Here is a 20,588-nt window from a genome sequence, read left to right as displayed (position 1 = left end):
GCGAATCTTTAGAGCAATTAGTTCAAGGTTGTGGAATTTTGGGGGTTGGAGTGGGTTCATGGTGATGTTCAGGGAGTTCTTGAACATGACAGCTATTCCCCCACCTTTTCTGGTTATTCGATCGCTCCTAAGGATGCTATATCCAGGTGGGATAATTTCTTCTTCCTTAGTGCATGGTTTAAGCCATGTTTCCGATAGGCACATGATGTCAGGGGAGTGAGTTGCAAGCAAGGCATGTAAGCTGTGAATCTTATTATTAATACTTCTTAGGTTAAGATGAAGGATAAGGAGGGAGCCCACTAGGTTTCTGGCTTCTTTCAGTGTTTTGGGGTCTAAGTCAGAGTTAGGACCTAGGTTGGGGTGGATATCACCATCTATTGTGATAGAATTTTTTAAGTAGTCAAATATTTTTTGGAGTTTGATTAATAATTTTAGGGTATCTTTTGTTGTGGGAACCTTTGGGTGGCAGAGGGTAGGATGATTTATTTTAGGAATCTGGTTATTAGCATGGTAGTGAGACGGAGGGATGGGTTTGGAGTGGTTATGAGAATGAATGGAGGTGTGACCTTTGGAGAGGAAGACACCTGCTAGGGTTAGGGTTTCATAGCTGGTTGAGAGATAGGAAACAATAAGGAGTGATAGTAAGAAGGGAAGGGTAGTAAAAAGCTTTTTGTCCATGGTTTGAAGAGGTTAGTGAGTGTAGTGAGCTGGGGGAGCTTTCCTTGGAAAAACTAGGGTATGTAAAGAGTAGTTCCTAGTGACTGCAATTGTATATCCCCTACATGTATTATTACACGTGCCACCATACATTAGGTTGTGTAATGGGTTTGGCTAGTTCAATATATGCCTGACCTATATGTGACATACTAACTGTCCAGGATGCAGATGTTACTGCTACATATTTCTTGATTGCATTTATATTTCTTTATCTACATATCTGGGATGTTTTCACATGACATTTTCACTTCGATTTGTACAGAACCCTGCATTTCTTGACACACACTCACATTTCTGGGGAAAAATAACATGCTACACATGTGCCAGATTTACTTGTTCATGCCAGCCAGTAACTGAATGTTGTGGACTGTATATATGTTTCACAGCTACTAGCACTTCCATCACCCACTTTATATGGGACTGCACAACTCTGGGTTGCCAGCACCTTTTCAAACAGTACTGTTTGTATAATGCAAGGGTACAACAACATTTCAAACTCTGTGACACAGACACACTCCGGGTTTTAGACCTTTATTAATGACATTACACACTTTTCCACAGGCTCACTCCTTTATTTGTTTTAACGGTGTATATGGCAGACACATTCAAGACATATTATACCTTTATCATTAGGGTTAGAACACTCTTTTTTCAGGCTCACTCACTTATTTTATATGACAGTGCTTGCAGAGATATTATTCCAGACATATGTTACCTTTCTTAATGGGTTACTACACTCTTTTTCTGCCTCTCTGATATTTTTATCTGACAGTACATGCAGAGGACTTATTCAGGCAATTTTATGGCTGTATTATTGGACTACAACACTTTCTTTCATGCTCTCGCCCATATTTTATATAACAATACATGCAGAATAATCACTAACCTGCCTGGTGGTGCAGCCTTAGCAGCCTATCAGCATAGGCTTGCTGATTCGCAGCACGGTCACCTGCAGCTGTAAAGTAAATGAAGGGATATTGAGACATACCTATCCATTAAACATACTCCATTATCAATTCTTACATACTGCATTCCATGGCTACTTATTCAGTTGAGGGGCATCCCACATCCCATGGGCCTACTGTATCCATTGGTTCAGGTGGTCCTGCTTTCGTCTCTTCAGGTCTGCATGGTGGTGATGGACCTGATCACCAGTCCGAGGAATGCCTGTGGCACTGATGAGGTCACTAGCTAACCGGTTCCAAGCCTCTGCCTTGTACTCCATCCCTTGGAACTGGCCCTGCAGGAGTCTTGACTCATGACAGTGGACAAGGAGCCAAACCATGTATTTCGATTCCTCGATGCCCCATCGTTGCGCTCGGAAGCGTGTTCCCTCTCCGACACCAGACATTCTAACTGCAGGTGTGAGTTACAATCAGTTATGGTGTGTATTCCCGCCTGTGGGGCTTAAATATGCCGCATTTCCCGCACTTTTTTGTGATTAGCCATTTTGTAAAATTCTCGACTGACTGTAAACCTGCTTAGTAATGGTTAAACTACCATTAGTAAGTATATGAATGTTAACAGTGGCTGTTTCCCCTGTGTTGTCATGGCTTAGTGGTTCTGTACTTTGCTTCTGATGCACAGAGTCCTGGGTTCGAACCTTGTCATTCATTTTATTTTCATACTGTCCAGACAGTCTAGGGGGTGTGGCTGCATTTAAGCAACTTTGCTCTACGTTGCTCCTCAGTGCCCTACGGTGCCTTGGTTGGTGCGGCACGCACATCCGCGCAAACACATTGCGCTGGGTAAAGCGCTGTTAAACTATGGGCAACTCTATTGCACTGGGTAAAGCGCTATTGAACTATGAGCAACTCTATTGCGCTGGGTAAAGCGCTGTTAAACTATAGGCAACTCTATTGCGCTGGGTGAAGTGCTGCTTAACTGCAGGCAATTTTATGTTGGGATCCTTTAAAATATTTATTTTATTCACTGATACATTGGCCATTTCACTGCTTTTTAGTTATGTTTGAACATATATGTTAGGTATTATTCCATATACTGATTTAAAAAATAAATACGAAAGGGAGTGGTGGGGCTCAAACCGTGAATACCTCTTCTTTGTGCGAACGCTCTACCATTATGCTATTGCTATTTGGTGTGATTTGCATAAATATTCTTTCTTATGCTCTTCCATGTCAGAATTGCTAACTGTAGCTAAGCAATGGGCACACCCTCGTACACACGCGCAAATACGGGCAGCTATTTTGGGAATTTTAAAAATATTTTAATGTTATGCGTTTTAGAACTGAGATGGGGGTTTACAATATCAGACAGTGAGGTGTTGGGTGCAGGGACATTTGAGCGGACTCGCTCTTGTTTATTTGCTTTTGTTTTCAACACTTGCAGGGGTGTGGAAATTTAGACTGCTCGGCAGTCGGACATGCCCCCTGCGTTCTTACACGGTCCATGTAAGACTTACGGTTGAGTCAGCGTGCCCTCATGCATATTCATGGCACGCTGATGTCATACCGTTCAACTGCAACCTCCGAGTAAGACTTATTAAGTCTTACACGGAGGATTCGTGAATCCGGGAGTAGATCTTATCCTGGTAATTCATGCATATTTCATACATTCAGTCTCAATAGATATGTCAACTCCACATTATTAACATCATTTTTTGTATACATTTTAGCATTCAGTTATATTAGAAATCTGTTTCAGCAGTGCATGTATTACACTATTATGCTATAATGTTCTGAAATGTGATCTTTCAGTCTTATATCAGTCTTGCCTACACAGAATGTAGGACATGCTGCACAAGTGACCTACATATCAAATTTGATGTATGTTGCAAAGTGCACACAGCCTTTGCTCATGCTTTGTGTCACTATAGGATATACATACCTCTCAACCTGTTAGAGCCAGAAATCTAGACAAAGGGCACAAATAATGGGGAGTCCGAGGCCTAAACATAGGGACACATTTTAAATATTGCTCTTACAAACTTAGAAAGTGGATAGAATAACAGATTATGCAGTAGCCTAAATTTTCTGAAGGATTTGAAGTATGAATCTCAAATCTGTGCCGTTATTTCCTAACTTCAGTGATTTGCCAGAAAACCACAATTTTTTGAGTACCAGACCAAATATATGAGTGAAAAATCTGGACATTCTGTGAAAATCTGTACAGCTGAGAGGGATGTAGGACAATATTACTAAGTTTAATAATCACCCGTTGTGCATTATTGCTTAACTATATTAGAACAAATTTACAACCTTCATAAGAACTGTCCTTGCCAGTATATTTTTAAACATAGTGTACAGTCCTGTATGTGTGCCTAGCTCTTGAATGATTCAGAAACTTGAATCACCTCAGAGGCAGACCTTACACACATTGACTACCAATCTGCAATGGCAGATATAATCATGAGCATTATGTACAGTATATGGTAATACACATTAAGCAATACATCGTTTATGAGTGAAATAGTATGACCATATTATAAAAAAAAAATCAGCAAGTTAAAAGTGTGATATGTACACTGCAATGAAAATTTGAGGATAACTTAATCTTAGCATCTGTAAGTTCATCACAATAAATGCACCTTGCGGCTTAGTATAACTGCACATTTTGTTAATTAAGTCTGTCTCATACGTCCAGAGATAAGTAAGCTTTTGCCTAGAAATGTACTATAGTACATATACTTTGTAATGAAGACCAGTATATTATTTTATAATATGATGTGTTTGGTGAAGAGCCTCACAAGTTACCCTAATATTGTGAATATGCCTCAGGTTTTAGTTAGGGATTACATGAAAATACATTGGTTAATTCTTAACTGAAGATTAATACTTAGAATGAGGTGTTAATTGTCCTTCAACTGGGCTGTCAAATGTCATAAACATCTGTGGACTAATAATCATCAAATGATTATATTCCATATCGGAATATTCACTTTTGAATATTCTGGCCTACAGCATGCTCTGAGTATGGAAATATACTGTGACAGAGGCAATGTTTAAACGTCCTTCTGTCTGAGTACTTAGATATATGTTTGCAGAATTCCAGAAGAAGCTACCAAAAGCTAATGATCATAGGAGAAGAGGAGACAAAGACTGCCCAGGAAACTGTTAACGTCCTTCTTAACTAAGTTCTTGTTTCATCACCACAGTTTGGTACAATACCTGCTAAACCACTGCCACAGAACTCCTCCGGCTGTCCTAATTCCCTCTGCCTGCACCTGTGAAGAAGTCTGCAACCCCTGAACTCCTCCATTTGTGGCATCTGCTCAGTCCTTACCAGCAAAGAGTGATCCACAATTTTCTGAGAGAAAACCATGACATCTAATTTGCTCACTTTCATACCAGCCATATTATACTGAGGTAATGAATCACTCAAGTGCATATTGGAGATCATAGCCACTTGAGTGTAGAAAGATAGCCTCATCTATAAACAGATGCCATATGCTGCCCGGTTAAAGAAACTCCAGCTCTACTCAGTGGCATACCGCCTGCTCAGAGGCGATCTGTGCCTGATGTATAAAGCCATGTCCAACCCAGAATTAATGGACATGCTGCACCTCAGAAAATCCAAATCCCATCGAGCTACGTGTTCGAGAGACTTGAACCTCAGCACTGAAATAAATAGGACATGCTGGAGGGACAGATTCATAACCCAGAGGCTCCCTTCACTCTGGAATAAAATCCCAGTCCAGGTTAGGCAGAGTCCCTCATTGACTCTCTCCAAGAGGAATCTTGATGAGTGGATGGTAGATTGTAGGTTTACCCCGGGTATCACTTCTGTGTCACTGTTAGACAGAGGCACAGTATACTAACCTCGAAAAAGGGCATAGCAGAATTAATTTAAAATGGGTGGCGAAAGCCAAACACACTCTGGCTAGGCTTATAAATGCCCTAGGGCAGACAGCCTAGTATGAACCTATGAACCTATGAACAGATACTACCTTTGCATCTCTTAACTGGATACTGTCCAAACCTTAATGAGTTCTGAATAAGCGTGATCTGCAAAGTTACATTTGGATTACCTTTGTCTAATACAAAGACACACACACACACACACACACACACACACACACACACACACACACACACACACACACACACACACTTACATACTGCATCCCCAGTGAAATCAAGCAACTGTCTTCAGTTTGCCTGACTAGTTTGTCATAGTATTAATTATAATCTTGGGAAGTCTGACTTGTGGTATTCATGGTAGTACCTGCCACATGTTGTTTGTCCTCACCCTCATCATTACTTAATTGCATCACATAAAGTCCCCCAAAAACAGTTTATCTCTTTCTCAATGGGCACTGCCATACTCTTCAAATATAGAAACCTCCATCTGCCTAATTTGATGCCATGGTTGTATTAGTTCTGTTGGTAGGGTAAAACAGAACAATTATAGTAAGCTAAATGTCCTGGGTTATGATAACAAGTCAGTGATATTGAGTGATGTCAGCATTATACTGGCTGCCAATGTTTAGGCTATAGTCAGATATACCAACAAAACAATGTGACTGGTTCAGACACAGAAAAACCCATAACAAGTTTAACTTAAGCACTTTGATGGCCACATTTCCCTGCTGAATGGAAATACTGACAGCATATCTAATGTCCTTAACTCCTAAGTTGTAATAATTTTGATATTATCACAAAAAACAACACTCACGTCATTCTCAGAGGTTCTCAGTTTGCACTGGACTATAGCAGAACTCTTGTGTTTCTTAACTAATTTCTCATAATGATTCCTGCACCCGTACTCAACTTGCTATCCAGTCCAAGCCATAGTAAAGTTTTCATCATCATCACCGTACTGATATTCTCTTACTTCAGGACAAGCAACCCATACGATGGACAGAAATTCATTGTTGTTTCTTTCTATGTGTGTCTGTATTTCTTCATATAGTACTAGGACACTTTCCTTGTTATCCATGGCTATACCCTCCATCATCTCACTGAAATTTTCAGTTTACCCACTTTTGCCAACAGACACCACTGACCTAGAAAATATGTAGTAAAACATCTCCCTGCAAACTCTTTCCACATATAAACATCATGTGCTAAAACCAAGGAAATTGTATTTTGTTAATCAATTCACTGATTATATAGAATACTGCAAGCTGATTTTTGTGAAGAAGCACAGCTACCAGGTGCAATGTATGAGCATCACTGTTCAAATGTTCCTCGGGGCCATTCCTAAATCCTTCATTTTATGCAAAACAGAAACTGGTATCAAGCATTTCAATCTCACAGCTGTATAGATGGATACATGAATCCAATTGCCTGCAGTCCAGTTCCTTCAAAGAGATAGCTACCTGATTTTCCAGTTGCATCTATTATGTACAGACTCACCTGATCCACTGGTCACCTCCTAAATCCAGTCCAGTATTTTCAAAGGTTTCATCCTTTTATTGCACTCTCTACTTTTGTTTGCGTTCTCGCCTTGGTCAGATTTCATAATGTGTGCTTCTGTCCTTCTTTTGCTGCTCTCATCCTTTTACTTTCTCATTTCCAGGCTGAACTAACCTCTAAACTCATTAAGTATGTAGTTTAATATTGCAGTGTCAATGGCAGAACTGGTAGCACACTTGCTTGTCATGCAGAAAGTTGTGGGTTCTATTCCCATACCAGAGAGACTGACTGCTGGCACTGTAATGCAGCATAACGGATATACTGTCCCTTGGATGAGATGTTATATTAATGCCCCTTCTGCTTGAGTTGATGGTTGCTCAGGTGAATGTAAAAGATCCCACAACATCTCTCAAAAAGAGTAGGGGGAAGTTTCCTAATGCTAGCCAAATTTCCCCTAGTAGTATGAATATCTCCTTGGGCCTCCTCTGAAAAGAGGCTGTTAGCCTAGTGGGACTGACTTTATCAGGCAACAACAAATAAATAAACAAATAAAAACAATGTTCACATCCTGGATCAGTGGTAATATCATTAAACAGAACAGGGTTACAGCAGTTCAGAATAAAAGCACTGTAAGCCTAATGCAACATTTCATCATAACTTGCACAATTTAGAACATGTTAAGATGGCAGTCGCCCTAACAGTCCTTACATACTACATGTTATACATTACACACATACCTCTGCAAGCCAACTGCAGTGTCTTATGTGGATATACAGAATCCTTTCATAACATGCAAGACTCCCATATATGACCTCTGCTTTTAACACTTCTAAATGATTTCCTCTTTCTATTTATCTGTGGCACAGCTGCAAATTTTCACTTTGCAGTATTTCTGCACAATTCTGATTTGATCAATACACTGCATCAGTGCCTTTCTTCACCTTTTTCAGAATTATATGTTCTACTCTTGAGCTAAATGTCAGGTTCATTATCTGTGAAAGATTTCCTTGAAGGTGTGATCTTTCCACACATATTTAGCAATAATTCCGGCTATGAAACACCAGAACAGATACTGGACCTAGATTCCTTGCCTTCTTCTCCTGTTATTCACTGCACCATTCCTATTCCTACTGCAGCTTGCAGCCCCTGTCAGCAGACACTATAAATCCCCAAAGCCTTCTATCCAGGTCTTTCACCTACACAAGTTCAAGTCACAGTCTCAACTACACTCTGTGCTTGACGGGCTGCCTACCCGATACACAGGGGTTATTATGCTAGTAGTCTTGTTTCCTCCTTAACTTTTGTAGTATGTGAAGTCATTTATTAGCAAAGCTCCTCAGGGCCCCTGAATAGGAATAGTTAGATTTGTAGCATGTACAGTGTGATTTTTATACTTGCTTTTTAACATTATACACATTATATCTTAATGTACTGTCTTATTGTTTTATAAAAACCTCTTTTATTTTAAACAAGTTATTAAACACCCCTGTAAATGAGACAGTTTGTGTTCAAAGGCCTTAGCTGGCATATTCTTAGAGATCTAAACACTCAGCACTTGCATAAGTTGTGTGCAAAAAAGTCACTCGGGCGTTTCACCAGAAACCACAGAGCTGTACAGAAACTTCCATGGTGACACACTCACAAGTGTACACACACACACACACACACACACACACACACACACACACACACACACACACACACACACACAAATATCCATCCTTGCTTTTTATGATGATGATGTGTGTGTGTGTGTGTGTGTGTGTGTGTGTGTGTGTGTGTGTGTGTGTGTGTGTGTCTGTATATATGTCCGTATGTCTGTGTTGGTTTGCCTGTCTGTCTGTATGTGTGTGTATATGTGTCTGTCTGTATGTCTATACGCCCTTAGTAACTTAATAATAAGGTAATGCACACTAAAATGATCATAATATACATCTTTAATGTCTAAATAACTAAATGTATCTGTAATTTTTCTATGTGAAGCTTTTCTCCCCGGGCCTCTGCTGAAAAAGGGCCTTTTCGGCTCAGTCAGACACCCCCGGTTAACAAATGTAAAATAAAATAAAAAAATAAATAATCTGTACTTAGAAACAAAATAAGCAGGCCCCAATATCTGGATATGGCTGCCTCTCTGTGTTACAGTCCTAGGAGTTGTCTTTTTATTCATTTTATTTGTTCTTCCACAGCTGTAGCCTTGATTCTCAGGATGACATATAACGAGACATTCCTAACAAAACAAAAAAAAATAAATCTGCATAGCCCTCAGGAGTTATCCTCAGAGGTTTAAAACCGATCAACACATCAGTCTACCATATTACTAATAAGTCAACAGAATGCAGCCTGACAAAAATGAATTTGTACCGATGTCCTGACACTATCCTGGCTACCTGATCTCATTCTCTTTAGAGATGAACTTGGCGTGAATTTGTGTGCTTCAACTACTAGCCTCTGTAAAGCAGAATAACTTCTCCAGCCACCAATGAGTACCTCTGAGCAAAGAACAAGGAATGAAAAAACAACCAAAGTAAGTTAATTCTACGATTTCAAGAAGTTCTTTACAGAGCTGCAGTGCTAAGTACTTTTTATAGGCACTGTCATCATGGATATTGCTAAAGCGTACTTTCTTAAAAGTGTATCTACTGCAGCCTCAGGGAAACAAGGCCATTAAGGAGCAAGTTCAAAGGCAAGGCTCTTCAAGCAGTTTTGCAAAATCTGCAATTTTATGCAAACTGCAATTGGCAACGCTGATGAAAGCTGTCATTTAAGAAATCACATGACCTTTAAAAGCTATGAGGCAGCTTTGGAGGCCTGTCTGTTACTTTGTCTAGTAACCTTATACTCTCTGCTTTTCTATACATTCAAGGGCACTATTTAAATACTTGTTTATTTTGAATTACCCCCCTCCCAGTTTAGAGTATGGCAGTATTACATTATGGACAAGAAATGTGCACTTTGACTGCTGTCTTTTTAAGCAATACATTAGCACACAAAGAAAGCTAGACAGCTCTGTATATTTAACACCTGCACACTTTTCTGGGGGAGGGGTAGATAGACAACATCATTTGTGTATTATAATTATTTTAGCTCAATAAAGCCTGAGAGGACACATTTATTTCTGAGACAAGCTGTGAAAAATGACTGTGTCAGTTTCTTGTCTAGACTTACAGCTATGAAACAAGGAGCTTGACAAAATCAAAGCATGGTAAATGTACTAGCAGAAATTATTTTCCATGTCATCATATTAAATAACAAGTGCCAGACCCCAGTTTAAAATGAGCACCAAAACATGTGTTGCTTGAGTGACTATCACACACACACACATATATGTATATATATATATATATATATATATATATATATATATATATATATATATATATATATTAATGCTAAGAAGTCTTGTTTAAAGTACCTAATCAAACTTTTACTGCATTTGTTCTTTTCTATGGCTTTGACTAGTTTTGAAGACATCTATTTATACTGTTATTCTCAAGAGTCTAGTTAAGATTGTTCAAGCATCATGACTGAATATAGGAAAATGTGGTAATGATAAATGTCTAATCTGTGTTTGTTTGTTTGTATAGGTATAAATCTCATAGCAGCACTGGTTATGGAATACCGACCTATTCCTGACTTTCAGCCTCATCTAAATTCTCTTCCATACCAAGCAGAGAGTGACACCATGCGGATTCCCAGCTCAGAAAATACAGAAGCTGTAACTAATGTCCTGAAAGACAAGCCTTATGCTGCCAAACATCATATTGCTGTCTGTAAACAGGAGAGCCTGTCATTCATAGAACTGCCTCACCTTTGGGTTAATGGCCAGATGGATTATACTTCATTTCATGATCCTGTAGATGGGCAAGGATTCAATAAAATCAATGGGAAGGACACATTAATCACTACATGTTGGAATAAACCAAAAGAGAGTACAGAGAAGCCAGACCATACATTTAAAATGTTATCTTTAACTATGGATAGGCAGTTTCCAGAGGGGGAAAAAACTTGTGATTTCAATGCTTCTAGTGGGAGTGGCACATGCAGTAAAGTGGAAGATGTGATGCTGCAAGGGATTGTGGGTACACCTGCTCTTGAAAGCAAGCAGACAGTCAGCAAGGCTGACAGCTGGTCTTGTGAGACTTGTGCAAATGAACCTGAATTATTTTCTTCTACAAAAAGTGACTCTTCAGTCTGTGAATTTCTTGTAAGGCCCAGAAGTCCAGAGCAGGAAGGCAGACAGAGACGGAGTTCACAGGGATTGGATAAAGAGAAATTGACATGTAAGTACATCTTAATTAATTTAATATTTCTTCATGCAAAGACGTATCTCAGTTTGTGCTTTATTTTTTGCTTTTCAGTACATCACAAAGCATGAAAATATTCTTCCTTTCTAATTTTCTTTAAAATAATAAACCATTACATCTGCTCGCCTTGATGACAGGAATGCCATTTCTTAATAAAATGTTATTAAAACTGCTTCCTACCCCTTAACTTATTTTAATTCAGTCGCTATGATTACCTGAAGAATCAGATTGTTAGAGAATGGTAATTAACAAATTTGGTAATATTTCCAATATAAATCTGTTTCAATAAATTGATTTTTATTATTTTGGAAATAAGCTTAATAGTAACGGCATTGATAAGTTTTAAGCCATATACTATATGGCATGTAGTTCAATGCAATTACATAATAATATGTAGTATGTCATGTGAGTCTGCATGTGTGTGTGTGATGTGGAAGAACTACAGAGGCAGGGCTAGCTACCCAATGATGAAAACCTTGACTCATGATGATTGTCACTGTTAAAGTGACACCCTGACCCCATGAGCAAAAATGGGAATAGGGGTTGTGTATATATGGAAGTAGTATGACATAATATTTCATTACTGCCAGTTGTAGGACTATGTTTATGTGTAACACAAGATATGTATGTGGTACATATGTGGATGTGAATTATATAGGTCAATCTTGGAAGAGGATTAAAATCTAGTGTCTGTTAAACATAAGATTATTAAGAGCAACTTGAGGTTTATAACATTTGTAATATAGCAATACTAAAAATATCAGAAGAAGCCATAACACTAGAACATAATTTCTGTTCTCTAATTACTCATGAAGAAAGTTTCCCTTGCTGTAGTCTGGCACTCCACTTTTGAAAACAAAGGCATTGCTTACTGGAATACAATATATAGTACTAAATTTCCTGTGTGATATGCTATTGTATGCAATATAACAAGAGTATAATGTGAACAGGGCAATCCAAAGGAAGCACAGGTAACCACAATGATCTATCCTATTCTTTTCATACTTTCAAAATGTATAGGATGAAAGATTAGCAAATATTTGTACATTTTCTTCATCAAAAGCCTTACATTTGCAGGACTGACATCATACCTTGCTCTTTAAACAAGGTCAGAAGTTTATTATGCCAAGTGTATAAGCTAAAATAATGTGTCTTGCATTCATAGCAGCGATATAGGTGGGCCAAGTTTAAGTACAGCACTAATGTAGGAAAGGCATAACTGGGGTGTGTTATGATGTGCTGATCTCCCTGAAATAGGTAAATCACTCTGTGAAACAGAATATTTTGACCTCATAGAAGAGAGGTTACCCTGTTATAGTGCAACATAACTGCCATGGTAAGGTTTTAGGTAGAATTAATAACTAAGTAATCTTTCTACACCACATTTGTAACTGAGAGCAAGTCTGCCTACCATGGAGGTATAATGTCTGTTGGCAACCTCTGTTCTATGGATTTCATAAAACAGAACCCATTATTGCAATTTGAACTCAATAATCAGGCTTCTCTTAGTCCGTGATAGAAAATCCCTCCCATGTTATCATTAAAATTAACGTTATGTAACATACCGACAGAGCCAGCAATGGAATGGCATCTTCTTTGCCACTAATACAGCATGTGTAACTAAAGAATGTCATCAGGCACATTTCCAGCTCATCTGATTCAATGTCTTGATGTAATAATCTGTCTGTTATTCATTTAGCAGACAAGATAAATGATAGTGATGAACATAAAGCTATGGCTTTTAGCTCAGCCAGGCTTGTCAGAAGCTGTTTAAATGATTACTCCAGTGAGAAGATGTTGCTTAACTTTTATGTCACATAACTTGTATTTTGTATTTTAATGACTGAGATGATACTATTACTGTATGTGAAAAGGACAGTTTTCAACAATAGTGCTTTTGGTGTTTCCATGAGTGGCATTTTCTGTTGTGATAGTGATACAGAATCTAGAAGTGTCTCTTCACCATGCTGTAAATAGATTTTTTCTGATCCTAGAATCTCCTAAAAGACAGGAAGGATTCCAGCATGAATGCACAAAACTGGAATCAAAAGATATGAAACAGCATTTTTTCCAAAATGTATGCTTTATAAGAGGAAGCAAGCTCCTTATATCCCATGTGACAACTTGTGGACCTCAAACCTCTTGGCTCTAAATATAATCACCTCTGAACTCACCATCAGTTGAAGAAAAGCCAAAAAACTTTTTTTTTTATGCACAAAATTAAATATTTGACTTTCTTCTTGGTTAGGTAGATCAACAGAAAACATGTTTTTTGAAACATGGTAATCTAATTAGAATGATTCAAATGTGTATTTTGGAAGATGAAATGATGTATGGCACACCAGTTTCTCAACGCAAAGCAGAATAACATATATCCTATACCCTATATTCCCTATATATTGCATATTAAGAACAGATTTACAGCACTTTTATTATTTCACTTCGCTAATGTGTAGTTAATATTGCTAGGTATGTTACAATTTCTGTTCTTTCTGTTCTTTGCATAAATGAAATAAATAGTAAGTCTTGTTTTAAGCATTGTTTTACCATTTGTTTACACTAGTTGTAATTTTTCACTTATTTGTGATTTTCCATCTGAATGAAGCATTGCTAAATAATTTAACAGGTAGAGTGGTGCTGAAGAATCCAAGAAGAGTGCACAGAAATATAATTCTGGACTGTTAGCCACTGCTAAACAATATATTTTATCTGGGAACACATTTGAGGCAGCATGCCAGTTTCAAGAACCCCATCCACCCATTACAAAGAAACAAATGAAATGTCTTGTTTGTGTCTGTCTGTTTATGCAAGACATAGATAGACATGAAAAACAGTTAGCAGTGTTACATTTAAGAAATGCAGGTGGTCAGAATGCTGGATAGTATCAAAGTAAGCTGATGATTTCATAAAAATATAAGCAATAATTGTAGAAAGTGCACTTATCTTGGGTACAATAACCTCTTCATACCAATCAGATATCTGATGGGTCCCTAAACCACTAACTGATAGCATCCAGTTCCCTGGATTGATTGAGGCTCCAGTGTATCACCTTTGCATTAGAAAACTATCTTATTAATTGTATTTATTTATTTATTTAACATTTTTAACTGGCTAAGTAGGAATGACACTTTTTTGGCCTTGATCCATGCATAAGGCGAGTCTGGTGTAACTCATCAAAGCATTTTTTGGTAGGTTTGATGAAATTGCAGTACCTAGAGAAAAATCCATGAAAACATAGTAGGGAGATACAAGTTGCATGGCAGTGTCCAGAGTGTGAGACCAAACCTAAGCCTCAGGAGATAAGAGACAGAGATCTTACCACTGTGACACCATGCTTCCCCAACCTTTTAACAGTATTAACAAACTTAAAGGATATTTATAAAGCAAGAAGAGTTTGATAATACAATATTTCCCCATCCTGTATTACAGTGTATTACTGGCAAGGGAGAGATATGCATGCTTTCTTAAAGGATGCTTTCTTACTGGGCATAAACGGACAAGGTTTTCAGCATGAAAGGTGTGGTGCAGGGGAAAGTAGGCACAAGCGATACTGTTTAAATTGTGCCCTAAAGGCACTTATACCATATTCATTCATCTTCAACAGAACGTCGGCCCTCTGTGCTTCTGCTACATACCACAGTTAGTCTTACAAATTGGCTTAAGTCTTAGTGGAAAAAAAGTTACAGTAATAGTGATTTCTTAGCAGATTGTCAGTCATATGCACCACCACTAGACAGCAGGGGTAATTTTCAAATATTAGCTTGTCACTAAAAAAAAAAAAAAGTTTATTTAAACGGAGGAGGGGTTTCAAACCTTGTACCCTTCACACAGAAAGCATCTACTGTGTACCCTCTACATGACTGCGGAGGGTATGTAATAAGAGGGTGTGTTTTACACTGTAGGAAGTGTAAAACTGTAATGGCTAGCATTAAATACTGACCAAGGACTGGTCTATTATGAGGGCAGGGCACATATAAAAAGCAGCATCAAGAGCTTTCTGTAAAATCAGGTGTAGTTCCAAACTATTACTTGAACTCTGAAAAAGGTGATAGTGCAAAAAGTCTTTACAAACAAAAAGAAGAATAAAGCTGGCATTATTGACTGAATATATGGGTGCATGATTTAAAAGAAGATACATCAGGAACATTCTGTCAGCTCAGGGACAGGTAAGAGGTATGTCATTTTGTGTGTGTGTGTGTGTATGTGTGTGTGTGTGTGTGTGTGTGTGTGTGTGTGTGTGTGTGTGTGTGTGTGTGTGTGTGTGTGTATCTGCATGTGTGCTGAAGTATAGATGGGGGAGCCTGTACAAATGAGACATATAGCCCATCTGTGGTGACTATGGCAGGAAAGTGCTGATTTACACTCGTAGCAATTATGGGTGATTCAGAGACAACATGCAAATTAGCCAATAATAAGATCTTTTCTCATTGCAGCTAGCATGGCTCTAAATCACATTTTCTACTATCGTGAAAATAGTCCCTTTTGGCCACAGATCTTATCACCAGTAGTAGAGTTATATCTATATCCTCAGGATGAACTCCTTTTGATAAAATCATATTTTGCTGTTCTAGAGTAATAATATATTTTTACATCTGAGGTTTATGATATCAGATATAAATTAATACATTGCAGGGCTTTGCAAATTGCATTTATTAGTCTGACAGGACTGTAGTTCCTGGGATCTAAGGTGGTGCACCTGTATGGAACAGCATAACAATCATCATTTTCTATAACTCGGGAACATGCCTTATGGCTACGCTTAATTAGAACAGTTTCAGGAGGGTTCAGCAAGGGTATGTCTGGTGCTGTTGATAATTAGCCAAGTATATTATACAGGCCTAAACAGATATTTTACCCTTTGGAATGTGCAGTTAAGGCATGTTCCATAATAATCTTGGGCAGAGGATGGGAATCAGAAATTTGTAGAACTTCCATAACTGCTTCTGGCATAGCTTTAGCTAGGTCTTCTAGTGTATTTGGCAACCCCCTAAACTGGCACCCACCCCTCAGAGTTTAAGAGATAAAGACAGCAAAAAAAAATCCTAGCCACTGGCATACAGGGCTAAAGCTCTGACGATGGCCTAGGTGACCTATTTTCAATTATCAGCTGTGGAAATTGATGGAACAACAAGAAAGGATGTAGCTAAAGAAATAATGTACTGCAGTGGCAACTCATGGCCTATACATCTTATGTGCAGGGGTGCAGTATGGTTGTAATAGTGTAACTCAGTGCACTGGAATGATCTATATGATTGGGGGGTTGCAATATATCGCTAATGTGTACAATTTATAAATTCCTGCCTATGCCCTTGGTTGCTATATACTCCTTCATTTTATGGGCAGATTTCCAGGTTTAGCATCTTAATAAATAAACATTAAAGAATATATATTACGGTTTCCAATGTTCTAGTGTGGCTATGTGAAGCTAACTAAATCCTGTTTAGAATCATAAACACATTGTGTAGTGTGGAGGCAGTACAGATGCCACTTCCCCTTAACCGGAAGAAGAACTGGGATAGTGGGATATCAGTTCTTGAAGTTGTCAGGTGCATGGCAAACTATGTACATTTTGCATTTCTATTTACTTCCTAAATGTGTGTAATAATGTTCTGAAAGTAGATATATTATTGTATATGAGATCTCATGATAAATGGCTAAATAAAATCCAGATGACAGCATTTATTGTTTGGGGAAGCTGTATTACTGAGACAAAATTTAATATATACAAAATATTTTGTCTGTGTAAAATAAAATATGCTCAAAATGTGTTTCAGTTAAAAAAACTGAAAATTGCAGTAATCTGCAGTGTTTTTTGACTTATAAAATATCAACATATCATCATGTAAAAACATTTAATTTTTGAAATTAAGCCGTTTTATCCAGATAAATGCATTAAGACATTTTGACATGAATCCCTTCTATCAAAATACATGTACACATTTTTTGAGTACAAATGTATATGCATAAGTTATAAGCTATGTTTAAAAAAGAGATGAAAGCGAACCAAAATACCACGAATAAACAACCAGAAGTTCGCTGGAAACTCCAAATAAGGGCTCGCAACACAAACTGTTGAAATAGTTTATTGGATAACGTTCACAAATTCATACGTTTTCGACACACTTCTTCTTCAGAATCTAAATACTAGTCACGTGCTGACAGCTCTGTCAGCACATGACTAGTATTTAGATTCTGAAGAAGTGTGTCAAAAACATAGGAATTTGTGAGCGTTATCCAATAAACTATTTCAACAATTTGTGTTGCGAGCCCTTATTTGGAGTTTCCAGCGAACTTCTGATTGTTTATAAGCTATGTTTCTTAAACAACAACTATTTCACCGTATTATTAAAACATGATGTAAACCTGTCATGGGGTAAATTTGTTTTTAGAATGTTGCCCTAAAGTATAAATATACAGTTTGAACAGTAAGGCTGTAATCAAATGTTTTATTTTAAGAATTTAAGAAATTTTCAGAATAACTGAAATGGCTACAGACTAAACTTTAATGCAAATAATTTGTGCAAGAAAAAAGGCGGTCCAAAAATGACAGCTGGAAGATTTGTTTCATCACAGCTGATGCCTATAGCAAAGATGTATTCCAGTATTACAGATGGACTGTGTAAAATGGGATCCACACCCTTCATGAATCATGTTATAGTCAGAAAATTGGTCTGAGCAGATTCAGCAGTGTCCTGGAAAACAACAGGATCACAAAACATTGGTGGTGTTCTCATTGTTGTGTAACTGCACAATTAGTATAGTTGCAGATGTGTGTGTGTGTGTGCGGGTAGTAGGAGAGAAGAGACTGTCTCCTGCAAAAATATGGTCTTACTTTTCTGTGATGCCGTTATATGGTTCAGTCTGTTAGAATAAACAGATTGGGATTCAAGCAATTTCCATTGATATTATCGTAAAATGCTGATGAAGATACCAGCAAAACAGATTTACCAAATCATGTAAAAGGCCTGAAAAAATACAATAAAGCTGTAAATAAAACAATGCTGTTATTCATGATGTGTAAAAATTATCTAAAGATGCAAAGAATATAACTTGTCAAAATCTCCTACAAAATATATATTGTAGAATGACATTATTAAAAGGCATTACACATGTCAAAAGTTTGTCAAAAATTGGACATATTTTAGATGATTAACTCTGTCAGTATTTCAAGTATCCTTATAGTATAAGAGAGAACTAGCCTACTTACCCATGCAAGTAATAAAATAACAGCTTTAGTATATTTTGGCTAAGAATATGCTGTTAGTCTTATGGACGCTGACCAAAATGTATGTTAATTTTAAGACACTGATAACATGCTGATATGTTTAGGAGGTGGCTTAGATTAGACATGCAGTTTTGTAATTCTGTAAAAAAAATATTTTAAGGTTGAGTTATATGGTGTGACCTAAAAGAATTAACAATTTTAAGCTTGAGTTACATACTATTATCCTAAAGATGTAATGAAATCCATACTGAGGTGGGGATGGGGTGGGGTATTTTACTTAGGGTTCCTAATGTATCTTTGCATTCTTTGGAACTGAGAGAATTTAAGTGTGATTATAGGGAAATATGTACTAACTCTGAATTCCCTCTTCTCCAAAGTACTGTGATCTCAGAGTTAGTAAACATAGGTAAATAATGGGGGTATGGAGCATGCATCCCCGACTCCCTGTTAAAAAAGCTTTAACTGTGTAACATTGACTTTCAAAGTTGATTATCTCTTTTAAATCATACATAAATATTCATAGTTTCTAGACAGACTATTGATTATTCCAAATTTCTGATAGGGAGTTTTGTTCTTAGATACCAGGTAAACACTGTTAAATCCAATAATTCCTTAAAGTTGAAACATGTGCTATAACTTAATTTTGTTCTGTAAAAGTTAGAAACAAATCTTAAGTAATACAGCTGGAAATGGTCAAATACGTGGAATCTGAAACAGACATCAAAAGAAAAGCTCTATATTCTTCTAAATTTTCACTTTGGTGATCTACAGCTATCTAGCATACAAAAGATGGAGAACCAAAGGTTAATTGTGGGTGTTTTATATCCAATGAAATGTAATCACACCAAAAAAGAAGGCATTTTTGTGGTGCAGATGTGTTGAACTTTGTAATAAACTAACAAATTTGGCCTCTACCTTGCTTCTCCCAAAAGTGAGGAGACACCTTTATGCAAAAGGTGCATCTGCTGTATTACAAACTATGCTCAAAGTAAAAGTGAGAACATGGGTCTAACTCCAATAACACAGATACATGCCTCTGGACATGTACGCATGTGCACACACACACACACACACACACACACACACACACACACACACACACACACACACACACACACACACACATACACACACACACACACACACACACATTCACACACATGCAGACACACACACATTCACACACATGCAGACATACAAATACCCACATGCATGCACACACATAAACATGTCCACGTGTGGACATGTGAACATATACATACACACACACACACACACACACACACACACACACACACACACACACACACACACACACACACACACACACACACATATTCACACACATGCAGACACACACGCACATTCACACACATGCAGGCACATAAATACCCACATGCATATGCATGCACACACATAAACATGTCCACATGTGGAAATATGCACATATATGCACACAACTGTGCACACACACACACACACACACACACACACACACACACACACACACACATGTCCATGCATGCACATATATGCAAACACTTGTGCACAAATACAGACATACACACACATATACATGCACATTACACACATTAATGCTCATGTGCCCACACTCACACAAACACATACTCATGCACATGTGCAAATGCACAAACATGCCATGTGTGCACACATGCACTTATATGCACACAGTTGTGCATACATACACAGACATGCACACATAAACATGTCCATGTGTGCCCATGTATGCACAGAATTGTACACATGCATACAGACACACACATACATACAGAAAAACATACACGCGCACACACACACACACACACACACACACACACACACACACACACACACACACACACACGCATAGTTATACACAAATGCACACACACCCACATGCATGTGCATGCACAGACACAAACATGTAAATGTGTGCACATATGTATTTATATATGCACACAGTTGTGCTCACATACATAGATATACACACATACACAAACATGTCCGTGTGTGCACATACACACA

The 20,588-nt window shown here is 37.8% G+C and overlaps 1 protein-coding gene across 1 annotated transcript in view; it reads left to right on the top strand.

Moving 5' to 3' along the window:
• The window catches only part of LOC122793639 (rho guanine nucleotide exchange factor 19-like), a 1,093,308-nt gene that overhangs the window by 212,455 nt on the left and 860,265 nt on the right, over nt 1-20,588 (top strand). The window contains exon 2 of the mRNA XM_044061848.1: nt 10,619-11,314. Within this exon, the coding sequence (XP_043917783.1) occupies nt 10,645-11,314 (670 nt within the window). The 5' untranslated portion in view covers nt 10,619-10,644. The remainder of the gene's footprint in view (nt 1-10,618; nt 11,315-20,588) is intronic.

The sequence above is a fragment of the Protopterus annectens genome, chromosome 2.part0 (assembly GCF_019279795.1).
Source record: "Protopterus annectens isolate FY-2018-M chromosome 2.part0, PAN1.0, whole genome shotgun sequence".
Lineage (NCBI taxonomy): Eukaryota > Metazoa > Chordata > Ceratodontiformes > Protopteridae > Protopterus > Protopterus annectens.
Note: the sequence above shows the minus strand (reverse complement) of the source record. Positions and strands in the feature narration are given on the sequence as shown.